This window comes from Arvicola amphibius, chromosome 3, assembly GCF_903992535.2.
Source record: "Arvicola amphibius chromosome 3, mArvAmp1.2, whole genome shotgun sequence".
Taxonomy (NCBI): Eukaryota; Metazoa; Chordata; class Mammalia; order Rodentia; family Cricetidae; genus Arvicola; species Arvicola amphibius.
Genome location: NC_052049.1, coordinates 9614836 through 9641246, shown reverse-complemented (window position 1 = coordinate 9641246; position 26411 = coordinate 9614836). Strand labels below are relative to the sequence as shown.

The 26411-nt window shown below is 40.6% G+C and overlaps 1 protein-coding gene across 1 annotated transcript in view; it reads left to right on the top strand.

Annotated features, from left to right (window-relative positions):
• Dnah5 (dynein axonemal heavy chain 5) overlaps positions 1-26411 on the top strand; it is a 214837-nt gene that overhangs the window by 148187 nt on the left and 40239 nt on the right. Inside the window, 8 exon segments of the mRNA XM_038322871.1 lie at positions 103-279; positions 4257-4460; positions 8612-8791; positions 10163-10300; positions 14261-14396; positions 14996-15312; positions 15900-16055; positions 16958-17140. Coding sequence (XP_038178799.1) covers positions 103-279; positions 4257-4460; positions 8612-8791; positions 10163-10300; positions 14261-14396; positions 14996-15312; positions 15900-16055; positions 16958-17140 — 1491 coding nt within the window.

The following is a 26411-nucleotide window of genomic DNA, read 5'->3' as shown; positions in this document are numbered from 1 at the left end:
TTCCGTATGAAAATTGGACAAGCGGACAAAATCAGTACACCAAGGCAAGGAGTCGTGCGTTGCCTGTAAACTTTGATGAATTTTTTTTCCCTGTTTAATTAGGTCTTAAAGGAAGTCACACTGAAAGCACAGGCCGCTGAGAAGGTCAAGGCTGAGGTCCAAAAGGTGAAGGACAAAGCTCAGGCCATTGTAGACAGCATCTCGAAGGACAAAGCCATCGCTGAAGAGAAACTAGAGGCAGCAAAGCCGGCTCTAGAAGAAGCAGAAGCTGCGCTGCTGGTGAGTCTGGGGGAATGGGCAAGTGCTCACAAGGAAGTGATGTGGGCCAGACCAAAGCTCCAGCTGCAGAAACCATCATCCCTTTAGACCTAACAACGACAGATTAACATCTCGGGCTCATTTTCAAGGGATAATAAGCCCCGTCACAGAGCAGCAGCCAAGAGTCTTGGGTTGTTACTTCAACCTTTTCATTAATAGCCTGTGTGGCAGTGGAAAAGTTGCATGACGTTTTCAAAATGTTTCCTGACTCACTGAGGACGTTGAAGTGTGTGGTCTATGAGATGAGCTTCCTGAGTCTTTTTGTGAATCCTCTGAATAGAGACTGCTGATTGGATGTGGCCCGTTAATGACAGAGGCAGGATGGCTTCCAACCCAGGCAGTGCAACTGTGTGGCCATACCAGATTTTTTTTTTCCCTGAAATGAAAAATGGAGGTGATATTTTGAGAAATATACTATGTTCCGTGAGCTAGACAATGACTTATAGGGCAGGTCAGTGTTGAAGGATCGATGTAGGATTCATTTGTAAAGATTACTTTTAATTTATTTCGATTCATCTATTCCCTTAAGCTATCAATCCTTGGCTTAGAAATGAATGAAAAAAAAAAACCCAGAATTATGCTGCATACTGCTAACTCAAGTAATATGACCTCAGTAGGGCATGGATCATTTCTTGATAATGAGAGTCTGTTCACTTACTACTTTCTTGTTATGCTGCCTGAGAAATTTCCAAGTCCTTTTTAATCCAAGTCTTTTGGGTGTTTATTTTCTTTAGGCATTTCTGGCCCAATGGTATAGTTTAGCCATAGAGTACTTGCTTGGAATAGATGAAGTTTTGTCTTAATTCTTAGTATCATGAACAACAATAGCAAATGGTGCATGGTTTTCTTGTCTATTGAGATAATAAAGATATTGCCTTCTCTTTTTCTCTGACTTTCTATACTATACTTGCCTTGAAAATGTGTTCCATAATTGCTTCTCACTTTCCTGTGTTCTGGCTAAACTATCCTCTTCCATCCTTCAAGCTCTCCTGGGTCTTTAGCTCCTAAGATCTGTGAACATGGCAGACATTCCTGTCCCACAATTATTTCACTTTAGCTGTATTGAGAGACTCTTTGATCAGCATAGGAAGGATAAGAAGGGCACTGAACCAGAACCTTAAACCCGTGTGGCATTCAGAGTACCTGCAATCATAGGACTAGATCTTAAAGCTTCTCAGGTATTGTTTTTAAAAAAGAAGGCCAGCATTTTCCTAAGATATAAGAGTTGGTATCTTCTTTTCACATTGTCAAATGTTTCTAGTATGCCTCTAAGTTGCAGTTCTCAACAGCTAAAATATTCTGCATCATATAGCCATTGGTGTAGACATATGTGGAAGCAGAAGTAGTGTCAATCAGCTTCTGTCACTATAACAAAATGCTGGAGGTAATTCATGGATGAAAAGACAAGGCTTGTTTTTACTTACAGTTTTAATGTTTGGAGTCTGGTATGAGGAAGCATCATATGGCTGGGGCACATGGAGCAGAGCTCCTCATTTCATGGACAGAAAAGAAAAGAAGAGGGAAGGATCTGAAGTCTCAGTATCCTCATCAAAAGGGCAGGACTCCATAATGGTTTTCTCCTGTGTTTTACCTCCCCAAAAAACCCCCTCATATTCCAATAGTATCACCCTGGGTACCAACCATGAATATTTGGAAGACACTTAGCATCCAACCACAGGAGCTTGTATAAAAGAGAATTTTATAATTTATTGATTCTATCTGTTTCTTACTGGGTTTTTATGTTTTTGAGATCTTGAAATGTGTTATCGTCAGTCTGTCCTAAGAAAACTCCAGATACAACTAGACTCTAACATTTTAGTCTCAGGTTATATCAATCTGAAAAAAAGCCCACAGCAAAGGGTATGCTCCATGGGACCAAAGAGAGCTCAGTGGTTTAAAGCACTTGGAGGACCCAGTTCAACTCCCAGTACCTACCCAGTGGCTCATTACTATCCATAGTTTCAACCTGGGAATTCAACTCCCTGTTTTGACCTCTGTGAGAGCTAGGCATGCAAGTAGTAGTGCAATACATACATGATACAGGCCTCCACACACGTAACAAACAAATAAATCATTTAAAGAAGAATGCGTCCCTTCCTACCTTAATGTTTAATCAGACTTAGCTAGCTGGCAGCAAGAAGAAAGTAAACTCAAATGATAAATCACTCATATTGACATATGTATAGAGTCTTATATCGTAGTCATATGACTGCACCTGTAGAGAATAGAACTCCATACTTATCTGGAACATGTTGGTCTCTAGGTGCAGCATCAGTGGCAGCTCCTATACCCGAGAGCCTGACACAAGAGCACAACTGTCAACAAATGTAATTGATGCATTTTTGTAGAAGTGTAACTTAATTCCCAAGTCCCCACTGGCTGCTGGTCTCTTTCCCTCCTTTTCCCCCAGAACTCATACATCTCAAATAAGGGTCTGACATTTTAGTTCTTTTCCCTTCAGTTTTCTTTTCTAGCTGCTTAACGATCAGAAACGCTGGTAGGTTGAAACCCATCTCTTCACAGCGAACCACTGAGCCCAGTGTGAGTGGGTCCTCCATCTTCAGAGGAAGTTCTTCTGACAGGGGCTGTAGATGAGACGGGAGCCTTTCAGACACAGGCACACATGTGTGCGCACTGTGTGTCCTCGAAGTAAGCCTGTGTTAGATTCATCCTTTCCCCAATACGGATTTCATAAAAAGTTCGGGGGTGGGGGTCAGTGTTACCCAGCAAAAAGAGGCTGATTGCCAAGTAATTTGCTGCATAAGAATATCTCTACTAGAATTGGAATAGAATCTTTCTGAGATCTATGTGAAATGTGGATTGCCGAAGTCCCTTCATTTAAAGGTCAGTTTCCAGCTAAGAAACCTCTAATTATTTAATCTGTCAGCCCCAAGGCTACCCTCTGGTGTCAGTCCCCTGTGACAGCCTGCATTGCGTTAGAGAGAGGCGGATTCTTGACCTACATAGCTAACGAGGGAAAAGCCACAGCGAATACAGTATTTTTTTCCTCATTCCAAATCCTGATAACTACTTAAGTGCTGAGTATCTTGTTTTAGAGTACTTAAAAAAAAAAACACAAAGTCTGTATGCTTTTAGGGAAGTCACAACTCCTTATCTGCTGACCAACATTTCTCTCCTCTTACCGCTCGTTAGAATTGTAAAAACTTGGCCTCTGCACACCCCAGCCCCACATAAGTACGTATATAAAAATCATCAGCTAGCATCTGAATCTGAGAGCGCATGAATATACAGTACATGCCTTTCTAAGCCCGGGCTACCTCACTAAATATAAACATTTCCAGGTTCACGTATTAAAACCTGAGGTTTTAAGGGAATAAAGTGGGGAGCTGATGGAATATGTGTTATATGAAAGTGGGAGGTGGATTGCTGGGTGTGTGGATGTTCGAAAGGGGGACAGGAAAAGTTGGGGAGAGCAGGGAGCTAGGAATGGCAAGGGTCAACCAAAGTGCAGCATATGTGGAAAGTGCCATCAAGGAGCCTGTAACTAGGGTGTGAAGAAATGGCTCAGTGGTTTCGAGCATGTGCTGTTCTTGTAGAAAACTTCTTTACATTGCTATCACACCCATTGGGTGGATCATAACTTCTCAACTCTAGCTCTAGAGGAATCTGGTGCGAGAGGGACACCTGCACTGGCACGCACACACCACTCCCGTTAAATAATGAAAAATAAAATAGCTTAGAACAGAAAAATGAAACTTTGGAGGTTTTTTAAAGCTAATTAAAAATAAAAATTATAAGAGAATTGTAAAGAATTTTGACTTCGTAGGACATTCATTTCTTTGGGTATAAATGTGCATCTGTACCTATTCTTAGTTTAAAAGTGTTATCTGTCCTCTGCTGAAATAGTAGCATGTATTCATGGCAGCTTGCTTGAATTGCTTATCTAAGCTCAGATGCTCCCCTCTCCCATCCCGCAGACCATCAAGCCCTCTGACATCGCCACAGTGCGCACACTGGGTAGACCCCCTCACCTCATCATGCGGATCATGGACTGTGTGCTGCTGCTGTTTCAGAGGAAGGTCAACCCGGTGAAAATTGACCTGGAAAAAAGCTGTACCGTGCCTTCCTGGCAGGAATCTTTAAAACTGATGACGGCAGGGAACTTTCTCCAGAACCTACAGGTTGGCCTTTCAGCACTAATGGACTAGGAGGGGAACCCAATTGGTTGAATCTTTTGATAGAATTCATTTCTAAAAGTAACTTATTCTACATATGTATTTCGAAGAAGCATGTGAGTACTCTTGTAGAATTTTCTCCTTCAAATGTAAGGCATGAGTGTGAGATCTTTTCTGGATATGTTCAGCTATGTTGACACACATACTCCAAAAAAGTGATCAAGTTGTTCTAATGTGACTAAGTAGATGTAGGTACTGACTGCATATAAACACAAATGCAGTTATCTCTCACTATTTTCAGGACTCTCAGTGGACACAGAAAGATGAGGATGCTCAGGTTCCTTATGTAAAATGACATAGGCTTTGTATATACCCTTGTTTAGCCTCCAGTATGCTGCCAATGACTGCTAGATTATTTATGATCCTAGCACAGTGTAAATGTCGCATAGATGGTCGCTATACATTCTGCCCTTGTTGTTAGATGATCTATATCTCGCTCTATAGCCTACTTGAACTCATGATCTTCCTGCCTCAGTCTCTCCAGGGCTGGAATACAAACATGTACCACCATGTCCAGTTTGTTATAATGTATTGCTTAGGGGAAAATGACGGGAACGAAGTCTGTACATGTTTGGTACAGACATGGTATTTCTCATGAATATTTTGGGTTTGTCTTTGGAGTCTATAGAAACCAAGGATTCACTCTGTTCATATGTATACTTTAATGTCCACAGCAGTACTATTGGAGGAGTAATTTGTCCATTTTTAATTTTGTTGCATTTTTAGTATACACATTTTAAGTATACCACTTGATGAATGTGTATATACCTATTAATTAATCATCACTAAAAGCAAAATGCATATATTTAGAATCTTTCTCATGCTTAAACCCAGTCAGTTACCTGCCATAAAGTCACTATTGTTATTTTCTCCTATTCATCTTCATTGTCTGTGTGGAAATTAACACATGCAAAGTCACAAACAAAGCCTTGCTTTGACCTTCATTCACTGTATAGGCGAGATTTATTTCTGTTGTGGCAAAAGGCAATTTTCCATTCCTTTTTAGTTAGAGCTTTCCAGTATATGAATGTTCAGGACTGTGTGGTAAGGCTATAATAGTCAGATTTTATTTGGAGGAGGAAAATAAGAAAGAAGCAAAGACATTGGCTATTAGTCTTTGCGTAGTATAATTACTCCCATAAAGACCGGTTTCAAACTCCAAAAATGATGCTAGTGGCACAGAAATAAGGTATTATTTCTCATAATCATGGCCTCCTGTAACTATACACCATGCAGGTTCTGTGAGCACCAATGACCTACAAATTGTAGGTGATAGGAAGCCTCGAAGAGTCAGTAAAACTGAGTTCTGACCATAGACTGCCTTTATTTTAAATAAAATTGTTTAATTGTGAATGTATGCAACTGGCTTTAAATAGGCTTATCAACCAGTGCTTCATTTTCTGAAACGTTTACCGTCATTTTCCATAAGACCCTTTGGAATATGCTTCCATTTGTCTACCTGACCATTGTAGTAAAAACAATCCTTGAGGTTGTTACTAAGTTTTGGCTATTACAAATGAATCTGCTGTCTGTACCGATGCAGAGGATATTTGGGGGCTGCATGTATGTATTTCTGTTTGTCATATTTTCAGGAGTAGGATTTCTGAGTCATAGATTATACACTTTTAATTTATTTTTGTAGACAGTGCAAAAGAGTTTTTAAAAAGTCCCGCCGTTTTACACACTCAGCACTAAGGCACACTGTGCGGTGCTCCACATCCACCTTATTTCCAGCTCTTCACTATCCTTGCATGTTTGGTGGTAGCAGCTTCTTTTTGTTATGGAATTAATTTGCATTTCACTGATAACTATTGATGCTGAAAATCTCTTGGTGGGTTTGTGAACCTTTCAGGAATTTCTGCGTTAAGTGAGTATTTAGACCCTTTCCCCTTTTTAATTATTTCTTTTCTTTTTTGAACTTATAATTGCATCATCTCCTCCCTCCAAACCCTCTCATTGACCTCTCCCCACTCTCCTTCAAGTTCACAGTCTCATTTTCATTAATTTTCATGCATGTATGTATATATCCATATATTCCTAAACATTAACTTGCTCAGTCTGTATAGTCTTATATATGTGTTTTCAGGCTAACCATTCAGTATTGGATAAGAAATTGGAATCATCTTCCCCCAGGAAGACAGTTTCTCCCCCTCTCAGTCTTCCTTAGCTGCCTGTAGTTCTTCGTGCAGTGTTGAGGCCTTATGGTGGTTTTTCCCTGTCTGCTTTGGCACATCTATTGGAGTTCTCCTTGCTCAGTTCACATTTGAGCATTCATGTGGGTAAGACTTTATGGGTGTAGTGTATGGCATTCCAAGGAGATACGATCTCACAGAAAACTTTCTGCTTCTTTTTCTCTTCACAATATTTCTTGCCCTCTTTTGCAGTGTTCCCCTAGCCTTTGGTATGGGAGTGTTTTGTAGATGCTTTTACTTTATGTGTATGAGTGGAGTGTTTGCTTGCATCTATGTATGTATGTATGTATGTATGTATGTATGTATGTATGTGTCAGTACCTACAGAGACCAGAGACAAAGTCTAATATTTGGAACAGGACTTGCAGATGGCTGTGAGCCACCAGGTGGTTGTTAGGAACTCGAATCCTTTGTCACAGCAGCAAGTACTCAAGTACTGAGCCATTTCCACAGCCCATTGTTAATGCCGTTTGCCTGTTGGATTCAAATATTTTATGAATGCTATAGATATCTCCAGTTGCTTTTTATCTTAATTGTTAATTTTATTAATGCTGTCTTTTGTTAAGCATGAGTTCTTAATTTGAATATATGTCTTTGTATTGATATTCTACTTAATAGCATTTTTGGTGTTCCAGTTAGGTCTTGGTTTTCCTCTGAGGAAGAACAAATCTTCTTACATTTCCTTCTAGAAGTAATACTGTCTTATTTCCCAGGTTTAGATCTTGAGACAACTGGTTGGGAATACTCAGCCTCTGCTTATTTCACAAGCTGCAACGTCAGTACCACCTTTCTTTCAGTTTTCAATTCAGCATCATTCATGTGGCTGCCGAAGCTATGACATTGTAAGGTGCCTTCTTTCTGCTACGGCAATGAGTAGCTTGTGACATTAGTGGGCCGTAGTCTTGTCCAGGTATGTGGACGAGTGACAGTGAGACTATGTGAGACTACATGAGACACGTATGACCACACACCAGTGCAAGTGGACTTTGTAGAGACTCTTTGTGTGTGACTCAAGACTTTTCCCTTGTGCACATGATGAAGAATTCACTGCTTATGGGAGCTCTGTCCCCACTGTTTTCTATGTCTCACAAAAGAAACTTGTGACAAGCAAGGCCTAAAAAAAGGGGTTCTACTCTGCCATCCATGTTCTATGAAGGTTTATTTCCTGAAATTATTAGTTGCGTGGAATTTTTTTTATTTCTACTTGGAAAACAATCATCCTTTTAGAAGAGGAAAACCATCTTTTAAACATCGAATTTCATATTTGGCTGGACTTCCCTTCCCAATGCAGGAAAGCATTCTAAATCCATTTCGACTGTGTTTTAAAATTATATTTCTCCAGGAGATAATAATTCTCTCATATTTGTGATAGTTCTATGATTAAAAATTAATTCATCATTTTCAAGGTGCAATTTCCATGTTATTACTCTCACATTTCATGTGAGCTTAACAGGACTTCTGTCAGAATCTATTAAGCATTTAGTTGCTGATAAATGCTAAATCTATATGTCCTTAGCCTGAATATAGCTGTGTGTTTGTTTCTTGTTGTTGATATTATGGGTTTGTAATTCACCTATTTGGGATTAATGGAAAGAAATTTTATTGCTTTGGAAATTCTAGTAACTTTATTAGTGTTCATCACCTAAAACTTTACTCTTTTGCTGGAGCCCAATATATTTAAGCAGGCTGGTGTCTGCACTGCCAGAACAGAGTACATGCTGACAGACTTCTGCAATCACTCCACACTGCTTTCAGCTGTAAGACTTTCATCCAATACCTGGAGACCCTGACAAAAACCATACCATTCATCCAGCTTACCAGTTCCAGTTGCACTGAACACAGAATGTGAGTTTGGATATACCCAGAGAATAAGTATTCCTACATGATTTACTCTTTCCTTCTACAGCAATTCCCCAAAGACACGATCAATGAAGAAGTGATAGAATTTTTGAATCCTTACTTTGAAATGGCCGATTACAACATTGAGACTGCCAAACGCGTATGTGGGAATGTAGCTGGTCTTTGTTCCTGGACCAAAGCCATGGCTTCCTTCTTTTCTATAAACAAGGAGGTGCTGCCTCTGAAGGTAGGACTCCTAGAGGGAGCTGTGTGGCCTTGACTGGGAAGCCTCCGGGTTAATTGGTCCCATCTTCACACAGCAGCTCTGGCGCCTGGGCAGCCAGTGCCTTTGTCCTCAGATCCACAGGGAGAGTAGTGAGATTCCGAAAGACAGACACAAGGGTGTTTCTTTCCTCTATAACCCAAATCTGAAGGTGCAAGAGATTTAAGCATGAACCAGTTCTCTGTGAAGACACCGAGTCTGTTGTGAGTTGCTTAAAAATAAAGCAGAAATAAAGCACAGACCTTTCCAACAGTGTTCAAGATCTTAAGCAAAGGAATCCTATGAAGGAGACAGGGTTAAGATATAGACACTAGGGCCAGAAAATGCTGCTCTTTGATGAAGGAAGATGGAGCCTTCTCCTTTCCCTTCTTTGCATATCAGGCAAGAATGTCAGCTATTTGTAACGTAATGTGATCTTGAGACTATATTCACTATATTCACCATCACTATTAAAGACACTCAGTCTTGAGCAGAGTAGTGAGTACTTTAAATACACAAACCCTAATATTCATGTCTTAAGGACCATCTCTTGGGGCTCGATTTTGGTTTTGTAAATTTGATCTTTTCCAACCATAAGCCAAAACTCCCTTGTATTTGTCAGCTACCCAAGAAATGAAATAGCTATGATGAAATAATCAAGAGTATCAAGGGGATAGTTCAGAATGTAGAGGGTGAGTCCCAGGGTCCCAGAGCTCTGTAAAGGATCAAAGACTTATTCATATCAGAGAATCTCAGAGCAAATAATTGATGTCATGCTCACTGACATCACGGAGCATATGATCACTGGAGATTCCAGCATAGCAAAAGATTGGTCATGAGAAGTATGTGGCACTCTTTCTATGCTTTCCATAAATCATATTTTTTTATTTTGTTTTATTGTGGCTATTTTAAGAATAGGGAACTGAAACCACTAAACAAAGACCTCCAAAAAAGGCAGAACAATGAAAAACTTTTCTCCGGGGTTCATATTTCAGCTCCACAGAAGGAAAATTCTAGCCTGTCATCTATGCTAGTGGCTTATGAGATGGTTTTTAAACAAACATGTAAAAGTTTTGATTTTGTCTTTTGGCCTCTGTAGCCTAAAATAACTTTTAGGCTATTTTGCCTATAGAAAATAGATTAGCTGACTGGCATTCTAACGGTTTATAATTAACTTATGCTTATAAACATGGATAACAAATTCACATTAATGTTGGTTTCAGATGAATGCAAATAGAGGCGACTGTAGAGGTAGAAAGGACAGGCATAAGCTTCTGCCATTGTTGAAGTCTTACCATCTAAACTGTGGGTGTTTGGGGGACTTCCTGCTTCACTCTCACCCTGTGTCCGCTGCAGGCCAACTTGGTAGTGCAAGAGAATCGCCACATGCTGGCCATGCAGGACCTGCAGAAGGCCCAGGCAGAGCTGGACGACAAACAAGCAGAACTCGATGTGGTGCAGGCCGAGTATGAACAGGCCACGAGTGAGAAGCAGGTAGCCAAGGCATGGCCCGGGAGGGATGTCCGTCCCCTCCACTGGCTCCTGTGAGCTCTCATCCCTATGCTCTCTTTATCTGACGGCTTGATTTTCTGTAAGAATTCATGGGGTTTTATGTATAGTGCACACATAGCACAGGATTCTTCACCAAGCTCTTGGCTTCATTTCTCCATCCCTTCGCATCCCTCCTCTGCCTCTGTACCCCCCTCCCCCAATAAAACAAAATTTAAGAGACAAAATGGGGGAAAGGGAAGAAAAACCTCATCAAGGAAGCTGCATTGTGACACAGTGAGTCATGAACAAACCCCTTTGTCCATATAGCTTACTTGCAAGTGTCCGTTGCAAAGAGTCATTGGCCTGGTTCGAGGCCTCTGGTTTCTACTACACTCTCTGATCTGTTGACTTTGTTTCTCACAGACACTGAAAGCTGTTGATAAACTTCAGGCTTGTCTACTCTGACAGAAGCTGCTTGTAGGAGATGCCAGGTCTCCTACGCAAGTGGACAGTGATGATCCCTGTGCACCCTGGGTCATCCCAGGATCCCCGCACCATTACATTTAGTCTTTCAAACAGTTTTATAGCTAGGTGGGGCCGATACTTCATACAGTAGGCAAGACACAGAGATGTCAAGGGAGAGTTCTGGGTTTCAGCCAGTCAGTAAAAGCCTTGAGTAGACTTGGGTATTTTGATGTTGACTTAAGGCCTTCCTGCTACGTGGATGTAGTTGACCACAGGAGCATGCTCTAATTACAGTGATTGTCTATAAATTCTCAACACACACACACACACACACACACACACACACAGAGAGAGAGAGAGAGAGAGAGAGAGAGAGAGAGACAGAGAGAGAGAGAGAGAGACAGAGAGAGACAGAGACAGAGAGATAGGCACATGGGGTGGGGGAAGAGAGATGTTTGTACTTGTTGAAAGAACCTAGGTTCATATACTTGCCATCAATTATACAAAACAAAGCTCCCCTAAAGACCCCTTCCTTCTGAAATCCACGTGGATTTAATGTAGAGTTCACGCAGCTGAAACCTCAGGGTTCCTAGCTCGTGCACGTGGCTATGAGTGCTTGGGTAACCAAGACTGACAGTCTTATGGTGACAGGAGGCTGGGTTGCACTCTGCAGATACTTGCGTATTAACATTCAGAGAATATGCCTGAAGTGATTCAGAGAAAAGACACTGGAGTGCCTAAGTCACAAAACTATTTCCATGATTCCCCCTGTTTTAAATACCTATGTATTTCATATTTGTAGAAGATCTATTTTTAAAGCCCTCCCCATACCAATGACATAAGCTTTCAGCCCCACTTAGTCTGGCTCTGCGAACCCTGTATTGTGTTTGGCAGATGGGAGCCGTATTGACTCTTCCTTTGAATATTTTATGGAAGTGGCCCCTGTCCAGATTAAGACACCTGCTCATGACTCTGCAGTTTCATTGTGTGCAGAATACACGCTGCTTCCCTTAAAGAGAAAAGTCTCCTGGAAGCCGTGTGAGAGCATCTCTAAAGATGTAGAATAAGTCAGTAGCACCTGCATGGGTGTGCATATTTATACCCAGGGAGCTTGCTTGCTGGAGGAGAAGATTAACACCGCAGCTTCAGATCCACTTTAAAAAGCAGGTGGGAAGAGCATGAATTTCTGTCTTTCTGGATAGTCACTTGTATGCAGAAGCACACTTGAATAACAGATTTCTTTCTACTGTTATTGTGTTTATGTTTTAGTGGGGTTGCATTTACTCATCCCGGTCCTTGTTATTGCTGTTCTGGAGCATCTGTTGTTGGCCCAGAGCAGTGGTTCTCACCCTTCCTAATGCTGCAAACCCTTGACACAGTTCCTCATGTTGTGACCCCAACCATAACATTATTTTATTGCTACTTCAGCACTGTAATTTTGCTACTTTGTGAATCACAATGTAAATATCTGTGTTTTCCGATAGTCTTAGGTGACCCCTGGGAAAGGCTGTTCGACCCCCAAAGGGGTCATGACCCACAATTTGAGAACCACTGGTTTAGACAAATGAACACCTAAGAACTCCTACTGTAAAAATATGACAATAGCTTGAAAACTTGAGTTTCAACAAATTTCACATTTCTTTAAATATATAAAAAAAAATTAGTCTTGAGTTTTCTGCCACGAACTTCCGAATAAGCTTCACTCATTCCTGCCGTGTTTTCATCATTCCTGGGGCTGGATGAAGCTGACAGGGGCTCGTGGGCCCCCCAAAGGGCTCTAGTCTGCGGTTCATTGTAACCTTGACCTGCATGGTTTCTTCAAAGAGTGTCCTGGCTACTGTCCTAAAAGGACACAGTACCTTGTTGTAGGGACCAATTTCTCAGGCCTTCTGAAGAATGAACCAGTTTACTGGCTGGTTAGGAGAGACTAGACCACAGAGCCAAACCAAGGGAATTCTGTACCCGACCTTTAGTTGAGACCACAGGAACAGTCTGCCTGTCCGTATCACAAACTGCTCTTGGCCTATGTTGCAGCATCCAGAGAAGGCTGGGTACCGAGAGACCAAAGGCAGGCAGGGAAGGCCTAGAATTTTTTTTAATTGGCTGCATTTAAGTAGGGATGAGAAAATGCAATTAAGAATATCTTTCAATTGAAAACATTGTTTTAAATAAGCTACATGGAACCAAACATCGTGCAGCTGGTATCTTTATTCTTGGGAGGAGGCAAATGGACATATGTAGTGGGGTTATGCTGCAGAAGTGGATTCTGGATTATTTTTCATTCACTAAAGGGGAAGACAAAACTCCAGAAGGAAGGTGAAAACAGTTGGGTTAAGTATCTCCCTTTTGCCAGACACTGTATTGTGTTATTCTTACAACAGCAGCCTATTCATTACAGAAAATGTATTTAGGCAGTCCCGGAGAGGAATATAAATAATACTTGGCTCTTGGACTAGAACATATGCTATATATTTTGCATATACTTTAAGCCCATTTAAAAACAGAGCCCTCAGTGCCAACTTTTTTATTATCAAAGGTATTAACTTCATAAAATATTGCGAACTTTTTCGGTCATAAAAACTTGCAAGATAGTTTTAATCAGTTTAGAGTACTTACATCAGCACACTCTAATAATTTAAATGGTGGTTGAAGTTATCCCACTAAAGAAAAGTATTGAACAGTTTAAACTTTTCATACTGTTATAGATATCCCCATTAAAAGGTGCAGCATGGGCTTGCTGTAGAGGGACATCTACTGATGTGCACCTTTGGCTCCTACTTCATTTCCTGTGCTTTCACATGTAGCGCTAGCAGTCATCTCCTGAACACACACGCCAAGAAGAGTTTGTGCTGGGAGTATAGTGCAACAGCACAGGACATACCTAGCATGCCCGAGGCCCTGTGCCCCATCATCAGAACCAGAAGCTGGGTATAGGATTGGGTTCTGATTGGCAGTAATGTATGGAAGTCTGCCTTAAAGTTCTTTTTCTGGCTCAAGGACAGGCTAAAAAAATACATATAAGTTAAATGAGGTTGAAATTTACGCAAATACCTTGAAGTACAATGAGGAGAAGGTAATCTAAGATTTTTCTGACGTGAAATGAAGTGTTGCTTTATATAAAGCATGGATGACCCCAGGGTTCAGCATTAGAGATATTCTTAATTGCATTTTCCTGAGAATTTATATTCTTTACATATTTTGTGCTACATGATGCTACCCTGTGTGATTTTACTAGTGAGTGACAGGAATGTCCATCATCTTCTGATAGTGATACCTAAGAGGATTTGGATGCTGGGTTCAAGGCACCAGATAGAGAACTACAGACAGAACAGGGCCAACACAAACACTTGGAGGTAGAATCTGTGTTTCCTGTGAAACGGGCTTTCCATGCCCCAAGATGGGCCGACAATAAATGCTTTAAAGCTACACATTTGAACTAGAAGCTACTTTTTTTTTTTTTCTGAGTAAATGTTTCCTTCTGGTTTTGGCCTTCTTCAGACCTTGCTTGAAGATGCAGAGCGATGCAGGCATAAAATGCAGACAGCGTCCACGCTCATCAGTGGCTTGGCAGGTGAAAAGGAACGATGGACAGAACAAAGCAAAGAGTTTGCTGCACAAACTAAACGACTTGTAGGTCTGTAACTTCTTTTATTAATGAGACTGTGTGTTGACTGTGATGGAGTCAGAAGCCTTAAGCTTTAATCAAACAACACTTGCTTATTTCAAATTCCTCTATGTGTTTGTGTGTCTAGTTAAATTTCAAGGAGACAGGTGATTGTCTGGGACATATGGATTCTGATTTAATGGGTTAATGACCTTCACTTTGTAGTTCACTTTCAAATGCTTTGATAAGTGTGGGAATATTGATCAAGGGCATGTTGATGAAGACTCTGTCTTCTCTGTTTTTTTTTTTTTATTTTTTAATTGTTTTTATTGAGCTATACGTTTTTCTCCACTCTCCTGCCTAGAGGTCACTCTCTTACAACAAAGTTATGATGACCCAATGTTTGAATTCTGACAGTTGTTTCTCAATTGGAAAATTAGACTCTGTTCAACTTCAATCAAACTCACACTTATTTATCAAGCCATTTGTAGCCCATGTTTACAGGTTGATTTGTGTAATTTAGTTTAAAAGAATAGTTGCAGTTTTATACTACTTTTTCAATTTTAGTGACTTACACAATTGTATGGACGGTAACAGAATATTTTAGGGGTGCTTGCTTTCCGTTTTAGGGGATGTGCTTCTGGCGACAGCTTTTCTATCATATTCTGGTCCATTTAACCAAGAGTTTCGAGATCTGCTGTTAAATGATTGGAAGAAGGAAATGAAAGCCCGTAAAATTCCATTTGGGAATGATCTAAATCTTAATGAGATGTTGATTGATGCCCCTACTATCAGTGAGTGGAATCTACAAGGCCTTCCAAATGACGATCTGTCTATCCAGAATGGGATTATTGTCACAAAAGCATCTCGCTATCCTCTGCTAATTGATCCACAGATTCAAGGCAAGATCTGGATTAAAAATAAAGAAAGTCAAAATGAACTCCAGGTGATTTCCTCTTGAGTACATTTATATACTTCAAGTTGTATTTCTCTATAGATCTCCTCCAAAAAATAGTGTGTGTGGGGGGGAGAGAAATATTTGTATTACAGGTTTTGTTTGGAATCCTAAATAAGATTTAAGCTTATATCTGATAACAAAGTCTTTTCCATAAACTTTATTGTTTCCATTTTTGTCACACCTATTAGCACCATATATCAGTGACTCATGGCTCAGACTCTTATCTGTCAATGCTATGGCTTTCTTTGATAATCAGAAAAGGCAGAGCCACATGCTCTACATATGCTGTGCTTATGAACAGACTTCTAGTTGTCTACCAACAGGGAAAGAAAGGAGCAGAGATGTCCCACACAACTTTCAAATGCTTCAGGCAGGGGATAATATTTGTCTACTAAAGGCAACACGAAAACGTTTAAGCTTTCATTACTTCACGTAGCACGGTTTCAGTGCCAAGGCTTTTGATGTCCTGGTTTTGTTTCCAGTGGCAGAGTGTTTAGAGTTCACATGACATCACTTTCTATTGCATCATGAGCTTGTCCCTTTAGAGTAACCTTATGACCCCATCCCCTTTGTAGACTACATCTCTAACCCATAAGTACTTTAGAAACCACCTGGAGGACAGCCTTTCCCTTGGACGGCCGCTACTCATAGAAGATGTTGGGGAGGAACTTGATCCTGCTCTGGACAATGTTTTGGAAAAAAACTTCATTAAGTCCGGATCTACCTTTAAGGTAGGCTAAACCCATTGGTAGCAATGTACAGCATATTACATTCCAGTAGATGAGACACAGTCATTAAGTCTGGGTCTACCTTTAAGGTAGGCTAAACCCATTGGTCGCAATATGTAGAGCGTACTGCATTCTAGTAGATGAGACCCAGTTTTATCAAGAGGCAGCAATTGAAGTCGGTTGGGGGTGGGGTGGGCTACTTTTCTGCTCTTCTTGAGTTGGGACTAAATCAATGAGGAACAATCCTTTCTTATGTTTGTCTCTTTTACTTCTGTAACAAAAAAAAATGAATTCTATTTTGATCTTTGACTACTGAAATCTTTAAGAACATTCATGTCCCCCCACTTTGTCTGTACAGATATGGGCACACTTATGAAATCCTTGAACTCTGTTACATGGCTGGTTAGAAATTGAAGCCACATGTGTGTCCCTGAGTCTTTATCTTGGCCCTATCCCTTGCCTGCCATAAATTCTATACAGATGCCCCCACCCTGCTTTCTCATGCCATTTTTGGGCTTTGCTTGTGGGACTTCCAAAACCCCAGTTTGTGAGTAGCAAACCTCATCATTCTCCAGTTCTGAGCAAATTGTGGATTAGCTTTTTCTCAGTTCTTCGGCTTAGTCACAACACTTTTGACAACAAATTCTTTGCCTATTACATGGTATGATTAGAAGTCTTAGCTACCTCCCCCTTTCTTTCCTTTTGTCCCTTCCTCCTTCCTTTCTGGTCTCTCCTCTGATGTCTTAGTAGGATTTTGAAGTTCTGTGAGTACCTAGTGATAGTTTCTTTTTTGTTTTTGCTATACAAATTAAATTCAGTAGCAAATTAATTCAATCAATAACTGATGTAATATGAAAAGGACTCAGGTGTATCTCTCTGCTGTTTAATTTTCTTTTTAAATAAAGGTGAAAGTTGGTGACAAGGAAGTAGATGTTATGGATGGCTTTAAACTCTACATTACTACCAAGCTGCCAAATCCAGCCTACACCCCAGAAATAAGTGCTCGGACCTCCATCATTGACTTCACAGTCACTATGAGAGGCTTGGAGGATCAGTTACTTGGGAGAGTCATCCTCATGGAGAAACAGGTGGGGGAATCAAGACCAACTCTGTTTTTGCACTGTCTTAAATTGAGAAAAATAATATTAAAGCAGCAATTGAATTAATTACTCCATTATCTCTGCAGTTTTCCTGTGTCCTGAATATTAGTTATAACATTGGCATTTCTTTAGAAGCCACTAATCTGTAATCCTAAATTCACATTAATTCTTCAGTATTTTCTTTTTCCATGTAAGGAAAAGTATTAGCCAATTATCTACGTATGTATTTCTTTGCGTGCATGTACTGGGCTGTGTTGTGTACATGTGCATATATATACATATATATGTAAATGTGTGTATATGCACATGTACACAACATATATATGTACACAACATATATATGTACACAACATATATATGTATACATATATATATGCAAATGTGTGTAGAGGCCAGAGATTGACACTGGGTATTTCTCCTCACCTTCTTAATTTAAACTTTTATCAGCATCACCATATAATAATAATAATAATGATAATGATTGTAATAATAATAATTTTTATATGTGCTTTGTCTGTATGAGTATCTGTGCACCACATACGTGCTGGTCCCTGTAGAAGTCTGAAGAAGCCATTGAATGTTTTGGAACTGGTGTTATAGAGGATTGTGAGCTGCCATATGGGTGCTGGGAATTGAACCTGGGTCCTCTGCGAGGACGAGGGCTGCTCTTAGCTCTAAAACCATCTTTCCAGTTACACCACCTTTATTTTTCAAGATGTGACCTTTCACTAAGTCTGGCGCTGGTTACGTCAGCTCTGCTGGCCAGTCAGTCAGCTTCAGTGACTCACCCGTTTCCCACCACATCTCCCAGGGCTGGGGATACAGGTGCACGCCACAGTGCCCAGCTTTTTACATGAATCCTCGGGTTCCAAATTTAGGTTTTCATGATTTTGTGGCAGGCACTTTACAAAATCATCTCTTTATGTGGGGACCATTTGGAGTCCTGGCCTCCAGCTGCTCTTCCCTGCTAGAGATCTTTACTTTCCTTCTGATTTGAGTTACTGAAAGCTGTGTCAAAGTTGTTTACCAGCTCTGCTTCACGAGCACGTGCTGCCTTGGCCTTGAGGATCAGAGGATAAGGTTTTCACCTGTTGGCCCACCTGACTGTTGGGTATATAAGCCTCCAGGGTGCTGTTGAATAGGGGGCTTCTTACCAGTGACTAGAGGTTTTTCAACCTCCAGCCCCTTGCCCGAAGCTCACGAACTGTATGGTAGCGCATAGAGCACAGACAGGCGTTGTGCGCTGCATCCCTACCCACATGTTTTATAGATTTTCATACATTATGCACGCCAGTGATAACTTTCTCAAAATGAACAATGTAACTCTGAGAATATAGTTATTTTGTTTTGTTATTCTGTTCTTCAATGGTTTTGTTTCTATAAAGAGCTTCTTGGTCTGTGGATTCTATTTACCCGTTTACCTTTGGTTTTCTTTGTGTTGTTATCATTCTTCTTAGAATATAAGATGTAAATTTTGTTCTTGGGCCGTAAGTAAGCTCAGTTTTTGTTTATCTGATTTTTTATTGATGTGAGTGTATAAACATGCACTTTTCCTCTGTGCATTGATATGTATCCCATGCATATCATAAGATATCATATCAGAAGAGGATGTCACTTCTCCTAGAAATTAAATTGCAGGCAGTTGTTACCAGCCAGCATGAGTGCTGGGGCCTGAACCTGCGTCTTCTGCAAGAGCATCATTCTTTCTTAGACACTGAGCCCTCTCTCTGATGACCCAGTCTAGTCCTGTTGTCTAAAAGAGCTCCTGTGTGCCTGATGAGTCTGTGTAAAACTTTCAGAGTTCTGTGGCGTTTGAGTTGGTTTAGTGTGTCAAGGCTGCTGGTTTCAGGCGTGTTGACCTGAATTTGTTCCTATTACACACATGGTGGAATTTATGAACCACCTCCTGCAAGTTGATCTCCACATGTGTGTGTGACACATGCTTCCTCCCACAAATAAATAAATTGAGTACAAAATAAAGAAGAATTCATGTAGCCTCTGAACTCTACTGTTCTGGGTTGATCTTGTTGTTGGGACAGATACTCTGACCAAAAACAGTGAGGGGAAGAAAGGTTTCTTCTCAGCTTAGAATTCTAAGGCACAGTTCATTGCTTAGGGACGTCAGAGCAGGAACTCAAAGTAGGAACTTGAAGGCAAGCCTGCTTGCTGTTCCACACATTATTAGCTCTTCAAGAAGAACTGACTTCACAGGCAAAGAAGGACAGAAAGAACTGGGGAGATGCTGCTTGCTGACTTACAGGCCAGCTTACACTCAGGTAGACGCTGTATGCAATTCAAGACTACTTGCCTGTGTGCAATTCAGGACTACCCACAATGGGTACATGCTCTACCTCCCATATAATTTAATAGTCAAGATGATCCCACATAGATATGCCTATGGGCCAGTCTGATCTAGACAATTCTTAAACTAAGGCTCTCCTTTTAGATGACTCTAAGCTGTGTTAAGATAATAGCAAAAGCTAGCCAGGACAGCCACTGACTTAATGAAGCCCTAGAAACATAACCCAGTGCTGGCTTCCTTTGCTACTATATTTTTTGAGCGGGGGTGGGGGGTATAATTAGCTTACTGCTCAGTGACAAAAATGACCCATAATTTATAAACTCCCCTTTTCGGAGTCAGCATCCTTTGGGAAGCGTGTGAAGCTTATGCAACGAGATGTAGAAGGCTTTAATGAGACTACCACGGTGAGGCTGAGGTTGCTATTGACTTTCTCATGGGTTCGATAGCAGTGAGGTTCTTTTACTTTATGGCCCATGCTATACTGACCCGAAGATTTATTGGGTTAAGATCATTGGCAGATTCCTTGACTCTTCACCTCTTCCTGTCTGTATGTTTTCTGCATGCTGTATCAGGCTTGCTCTTCTGAGTTCTACAGCTGGAAGAGAAAGGGGAAATATCTGTCTCTTTCTTCTTTCTCCTCTCTCTTCCCCATCTCTCACTGTGTTTTTAATTACAATATATGAGTGAAATGCATGAGTTCAGGACTTGCTCGAGGAGCCTTTAACCCAGCTTCACAAGTTCATATGGGCAGTTAACCTCACTGTGAGAGGAACCAGTGTTGGTTCTGGCAGAGTAGCCGTGGAGGAAATAACAACCTTCATTGTGTACCTGTTACTTTTTAGGAGGTGATTGGAGAGATGCAGCAATGCCACCCTGGTACTTCAGTAAAGATTGGGGTTTGAATCACCAGAATGTATTGTTGAGCATATGAAATCCCAAGAGTCTTTTGGGCCAGCATCCAGCACAACAGCCCTAGGCTCTGATGTCACCTGTAGCCTTGGTGGCAGGTTGCATAATGTAATTGTCTTTGGTTTTCTTATATTGTGTTGAGACAAATACAATTTCCCTGGAAGAAACAATTTGGTCTGACTGATGCTGGCTGTAATAAAACAAAGCAAAAGCAACAACAAAACCACCAGTACCCAGCTTCAGTAGCGGGGGAGGCTTAGAGTATCGAGGGGTGATTTCAGATTCTTAGAGACTTTCATCAGCCTTACAAAGATAAGTATGGGTCCAGGGATAGCTAGTGTTTCCCTCTTCTTGAGAAAAATCATCCCCTTATTAATACAATAAACAGTTTTTTTCAAGCATCATGGCCAGGGTAGCACGACAGTCTATTTACTTGTATTTATTTTTTTCAGCACCAGGGGATTATCTTACTATGTACATCAATATAATAATTATAGTTATCTTTTTCTTAGCTTTGCCAAAATAAAATGTAAAGATAAAAGAAATGACTTGATGGACTTATGTGTGTGTGTATGTGTGTGTGTGTGTGTGTGTGTGTACAAGTGTGCATACACATGCCTGTGTGTATGTGGTCAAACTCCGGTGTTGCTCCTATGCACCATCCATTCCTCTCCTCTCCAACTTGCCAGCATTAGAATTACAGGCACATGCCACACAGCTGGTAGACAGAAGGCTTTTCTCTGTCTTGCCTGGTCCCACTGGACTGATTTCCCTCTACCCACTGGGTCTTGCTAGTTCCCACAGCCACTAATGAAATAGCTGCTTTGAAGCTTATTATCAGTTACGCTGTTAAGCCAATGTCTTAGGCTTCTTATAGGCTAGCTCTAACAATTATATCAACCCATTTTTTAATCTGTGTATTGCCATGAGGCTGTGGCTTACAGGTGTGGCATGTTACTCCTTCGGCGGCTACATGGTGTCTCCTTGACTCTGCCTACTCTCTCTCTTTCTGTATCCCTGTTTGGACTTCTCACCTGGCTTTACTCTGCTAAGCCATTGGCTGAAACAACTTTATTCATCAACCAATAAATGCAAGGCATATAAAGAAGAACATCCAACATCATGCCTGGTTTTTCTGTGTGGGTGCTGGAGACTGAAGTCAGGTGAACACCTGCTGGCTAAGCTGTCTTTCCAGTCCCATGACTGACTGTGCACAGATTAACATTGTCTGTTTTTATCAGGGAGGTTCTCCTTTCCCCAATATCTCTTCTTCCCACCATATAGTATCTCTGAATTTTCTCATGTGACTGAGATTTCTCAGTCTGGGTGGTGAATCAGGGTCTGAGCTGATCTGTCTTATTTTTTTTCCTGAGGCATTTGCCATAATCTAGTCACTGCATTCAAATGAGTCATCTCTATGTGCTTTAGGAAGATAGGATTATAAATTGAGTTCTGACATTCAAGAAGATAGTATTTTTCAACTAAGAATCAAAATTATTTTGTCTAGAAACCTTTCTCATCAAAGATAATTTTTTTTTGGCAAACTAAGATATTTAGATAGATATATAGGCACATATACAGAAGTTTAAACATTTTTCTAACCTATTCCACATATTAAGAAATAGTCTGCTTGCTATTTCGAATAGAAATAGACATATTTCTAGGAGAAGGAGAGCTAGCCTGAGCAGCCATACAGTGCCTGTCTTAGCTACAGGATGCCTGGACCATCCATCTGTGCTGTTTCATGAACATTTTATGGGTAAAAGCCCTAAGGCTTGTGTGACACCATAAAATGCTCTCTGTGATGCAGATAACCATCCCAGAATGTGTCTTTCTGCCATCCTAGGTTCCTTTCCGAGCCTGCTACAGGTGAAGATTTCGCAGCATTTCCCTCTAGCAGGTCAGAGGCCACACTGTGTGAACTTTACACCTTTAAATGTTTTGTTACTTATCACCACTTTGTTTCCTACTGATGCCACAAAAGGCAGGGTTTTCGGAAAACTGCTGACAGAAAGCAGCATTAGAGCAGCCCGTAAATGTCACCTGTTTGTACTAATTTCTATATTTCCTGGTTTGAAATTCTCATTTAGTGAATAAATGAATGTAAGCAATGACTAAGGACGTTTCAAATGTGGCACAGCAGATGGCAGCGGTGATGGGGAGAATGTGTTTCCCTTGAGTGGCTACGGCTCAGCAAATTATAAACAGTAGACTTTCTAGACCTATGCTTTGCTTAAAGATGGGTTTCTTTTCTATTCTGACCTGGTTACTGGCTCACTGGGCTCAGACCATGAATTTCAGAATTTGGTGGGGTCTTTCCCACCAAAATTGCTCAACGAATAAGAATTCATGGACCTGAATATAACGTAGAGTCAGTAGTCTTTGCTGTTTGCTCTTATGCAGTTTTCTTTCACAACAGCCCTTATTTTTAACTTGGTGGTTTGGAGAGAGAGAATGTTCATGTTTGTATTTATGGCACAGAGATTGGAGTTCTCAGCTCACTTTATGGTCCAGTCTGCCTGTTAGGGACACAGCACTGATCATTTGTTCCATGATATTAATGGCGTGCACACGGTACCAGGCATCACTGTCAGAATTGGAGGATTTTATTAAATGACCAAAACAGACCAAATCCAAACCAGCAAATCAGACCTTCAACTATTCTAAGAGAGTAGCATACACATAGTTATTCATGTTTGTTAGAAGGAGTCAACATGCTCCCAAAATAAATAAATACCAAGCATGACAAGACAGAGAACTGGGGAACCAGGTGGTGGGTTGCACATTTAGGATAGGTAGTGGACCTCATTGAGAAGGTACATTTAAGAAAGACTTGTAGAAGGGAAGACAATTAACTTTGTGGGAAGAATATATCTGATAAATCGGTAGCCAGTGCAGAGGTCTCACGAGAAGAATGAAGCATGTGTTTGATGTAACAAGTCTCAGAGTCCTACATTGAGACCAGTTGTATCCCACTGTCTTGGAATACGTTAGAATTCCAGATCCTGGACCCTGCTCCAGATCTGCAATCCAAGCTTCCCACCTGATTCAAATGTGCCCAGATGTGGGAACTTCTCACTTAGGAGTTTAGACCAGAGTGATGGTCAGTGAGGAAAGATTAGATTCTGATGTAGAGATGTTAGGCTTTGATCATTAATTTATTGTGGAATCTGGGAAAAGGAAGCGACTGCAATATCTTCTGGGGGCTGTGAGATGACTCAGTCAGTAAAGGGGCTTGCTGTGCAAGCTGGGAGATCCTCCTTCAATCCTTGGAACCCACTTAAATATGGAGGAAAAGAACCACTTCCACAATTGTCCACTGATTTCTACATTCATACAGTGGCATACACACCATATATACACACACCACACACATGCACACACATACACACACACACACACACACACACACACACACCACACCTACTACTACTACTACTACTATCCCTTTTTAAAAAGTGAATACTCTGAAGCCTTGGCTTGAGAAGCTGAAGTCTGGAGTTCCACTTGCTGGGATGAAGAAGGCTGATGTTGGGCAGAATTTCAGACAGATTAGAGCTCAGTTTTGGTGACAGTGGTAAGGAGCAATCATTTCTTTGAAGTCTCAAGTGGAGACACTGAAAAGTTATACAATGAGGGACTGACAAGAAGCTGGGACACAGTTTGGCAGTTGCCTATATATTACGTATGTATTAATCTATCTATTGATCTATCACCTACCTATGTATCATCTATCTACCTACCATCAATATTTATTTTTATGTCACTATTGTCATCTCTTTAGCTATCAACCCTCTCTTTCTCTATCATCTATTTACCTATTTGGAGTATCTCATCAATTTTCTATCTACCTGGAACTATGTACCATCTACCAATAATTCTCTCTCTCTCTCTCTCTCTCTCTCTCTCTCTCTCTCTCTCTCTCTCTCTCTTATCCGTCACATTTCATCAATCAATTTTCTATGTACCTGCCTATGAACTCTGTACCATCTATCTACCTATTGTATCTATGCCTATCTATCTATCTGTGTATCTATCTGTCATCTGTCTATCTGCCTATCTTCTCTCTGACTGTCTGTCTTCCTTTATCATCTGTCTTTTATTTCCAATGCTGAGGATCAAAGCCAGGACATTTTGTGTGGTAAAGAAGTGATACTTAATTAACTGAAGGACATCCCCAGCTGAGTGATTAGCATATTGAAGGTGAACAAAACAAAGCATAATTTGCAGACTGCTGTGTGTTTCTTTTCTCACAATCATAAGATCCTAGAAATGAAGAATTATATTACCCATAAAAGTGAAGGGACTTGAATATTGGTTAATAAGACCTTTTTTTTGTAGATATGACTTTTTTCCCCTGAGGTTTGTATGAGCACTAGATCCTAAGAGACAGAAGATAACACCATCCAGTAATTAACTAGTACCTCCATTATGTAATATTAGTCCATAGGGTTCATTGCTGCATAGACTTATACCTCTTTCAGCAGGGAGTGGAATTTGGATGCCGAAGGCATCCTGAGTACCTACTGGTGAAATGCTCTTTTCTGATGCTTCCCTAGGATTCTGAGCAGCGCACAGTGTAGATAGACTTGTAGCTGCCGTGAGTCACATTCTAAACTGAGAAAGGCTGTCAGTGTGATTTTGCTGCTGATCTCACATTTAACCCTGGGTTTCCCTTGATTGCAGTTATGCGTATTTATACCTTGTTACATTTGGTCACATCATTAATTGGCACTATGTTTAGGCTTTTCAAGGAAAATCAGGGCTACACGTTTCTTTTACCAGTTACAAGTACTGTTTACTTACTGTACTTTACATTTTTGATTATTTTCTTTAGCTTCAAAGCCTTTTGCATAAGTTCTTCACTTTCACGCAAAGCTTATCGTAGCATCAGTGTATTTTCTCTGCTGTCCTTTGCCTCTGAGCGTCACACTCCCGTGGCTGGCTCACTGTCAATTGCATTGCTTCCTTTCGCTCTCTGAGCTTCCAAGGAAAGAAACATTATTGACAATAATCTCCCAGAATGTTGCTCTCCTGAACTATAAGGCCTAAGCGATAAAACTGGTAACTCAGAGGAATATATATATATATATATATATACATATATATATATATATATATACCCACACACACACATACACATACACATACATAGTGATGCACTATATACCTAATTCTTTGAGAATTTTATAAAATGTATTTTCATCATATTTTACCCAATTTCTCTCCTTAACTCTGTCCAGGTGTACCTCAACCACCCAATTTGTGTTTTCTCTTTCTTTTTTTAAATTTAATAATTCATAAATTCAATTTGTGCTTCCCATATACTCCTGGATATTGAACCATCCCCTGGAGCATGATCAATCATACCCTTCATGAAAACTGACCATTCCTCCCAAGAAGCCATGAACTAACATAGCTTCTCATCTAAGACTGTGATTTCATGAGTAGGTTCTCATCCCATGCTGGGATGTGAATGTGGACTGGCTTAATCCTGTCCAGATCTTGGGCTGGCAGCTATAGTTGCTGTAGTTCACAAATACAGGTATCTTGCAGGGTCCAGAAGTCATGGCTTCACCTCTGGCTGTTATACTCTTTCTGTTCACTTTTACATGATGGTCCCTGAAAACATATGTCAATATGTACTTATATAATATACATACATAGTCATGTGTGTATCCATCCATCCATCCATCCATCCATCCATCCATCCATCCATCCATCCATCCATGTATCTTTCTATCATCTATCTACCTATCTCTATCAAGATAGAGATATAAATATATTTTAAGATAAGGTTTTTAGTAGTACAGGCTGGCTTCAAAGCTGCTTTGTGAGGATGACCTTGAACTTTGAACCCTTTGCCTTACCTCCTGAGTTCTGAGACTATAGGCATGCACCTTTACCTGGTTTTGAGGGTGATGAGATTTGAACCCAGGACTTTATGCATTTTAGGTAAGCATGCTACCCATTGACTACCCCACCCAACATTATATTGTTAATTTTTGGGGGAAGAGAATAGTACCTTTTCAGGTCAAGAAAAGTTTT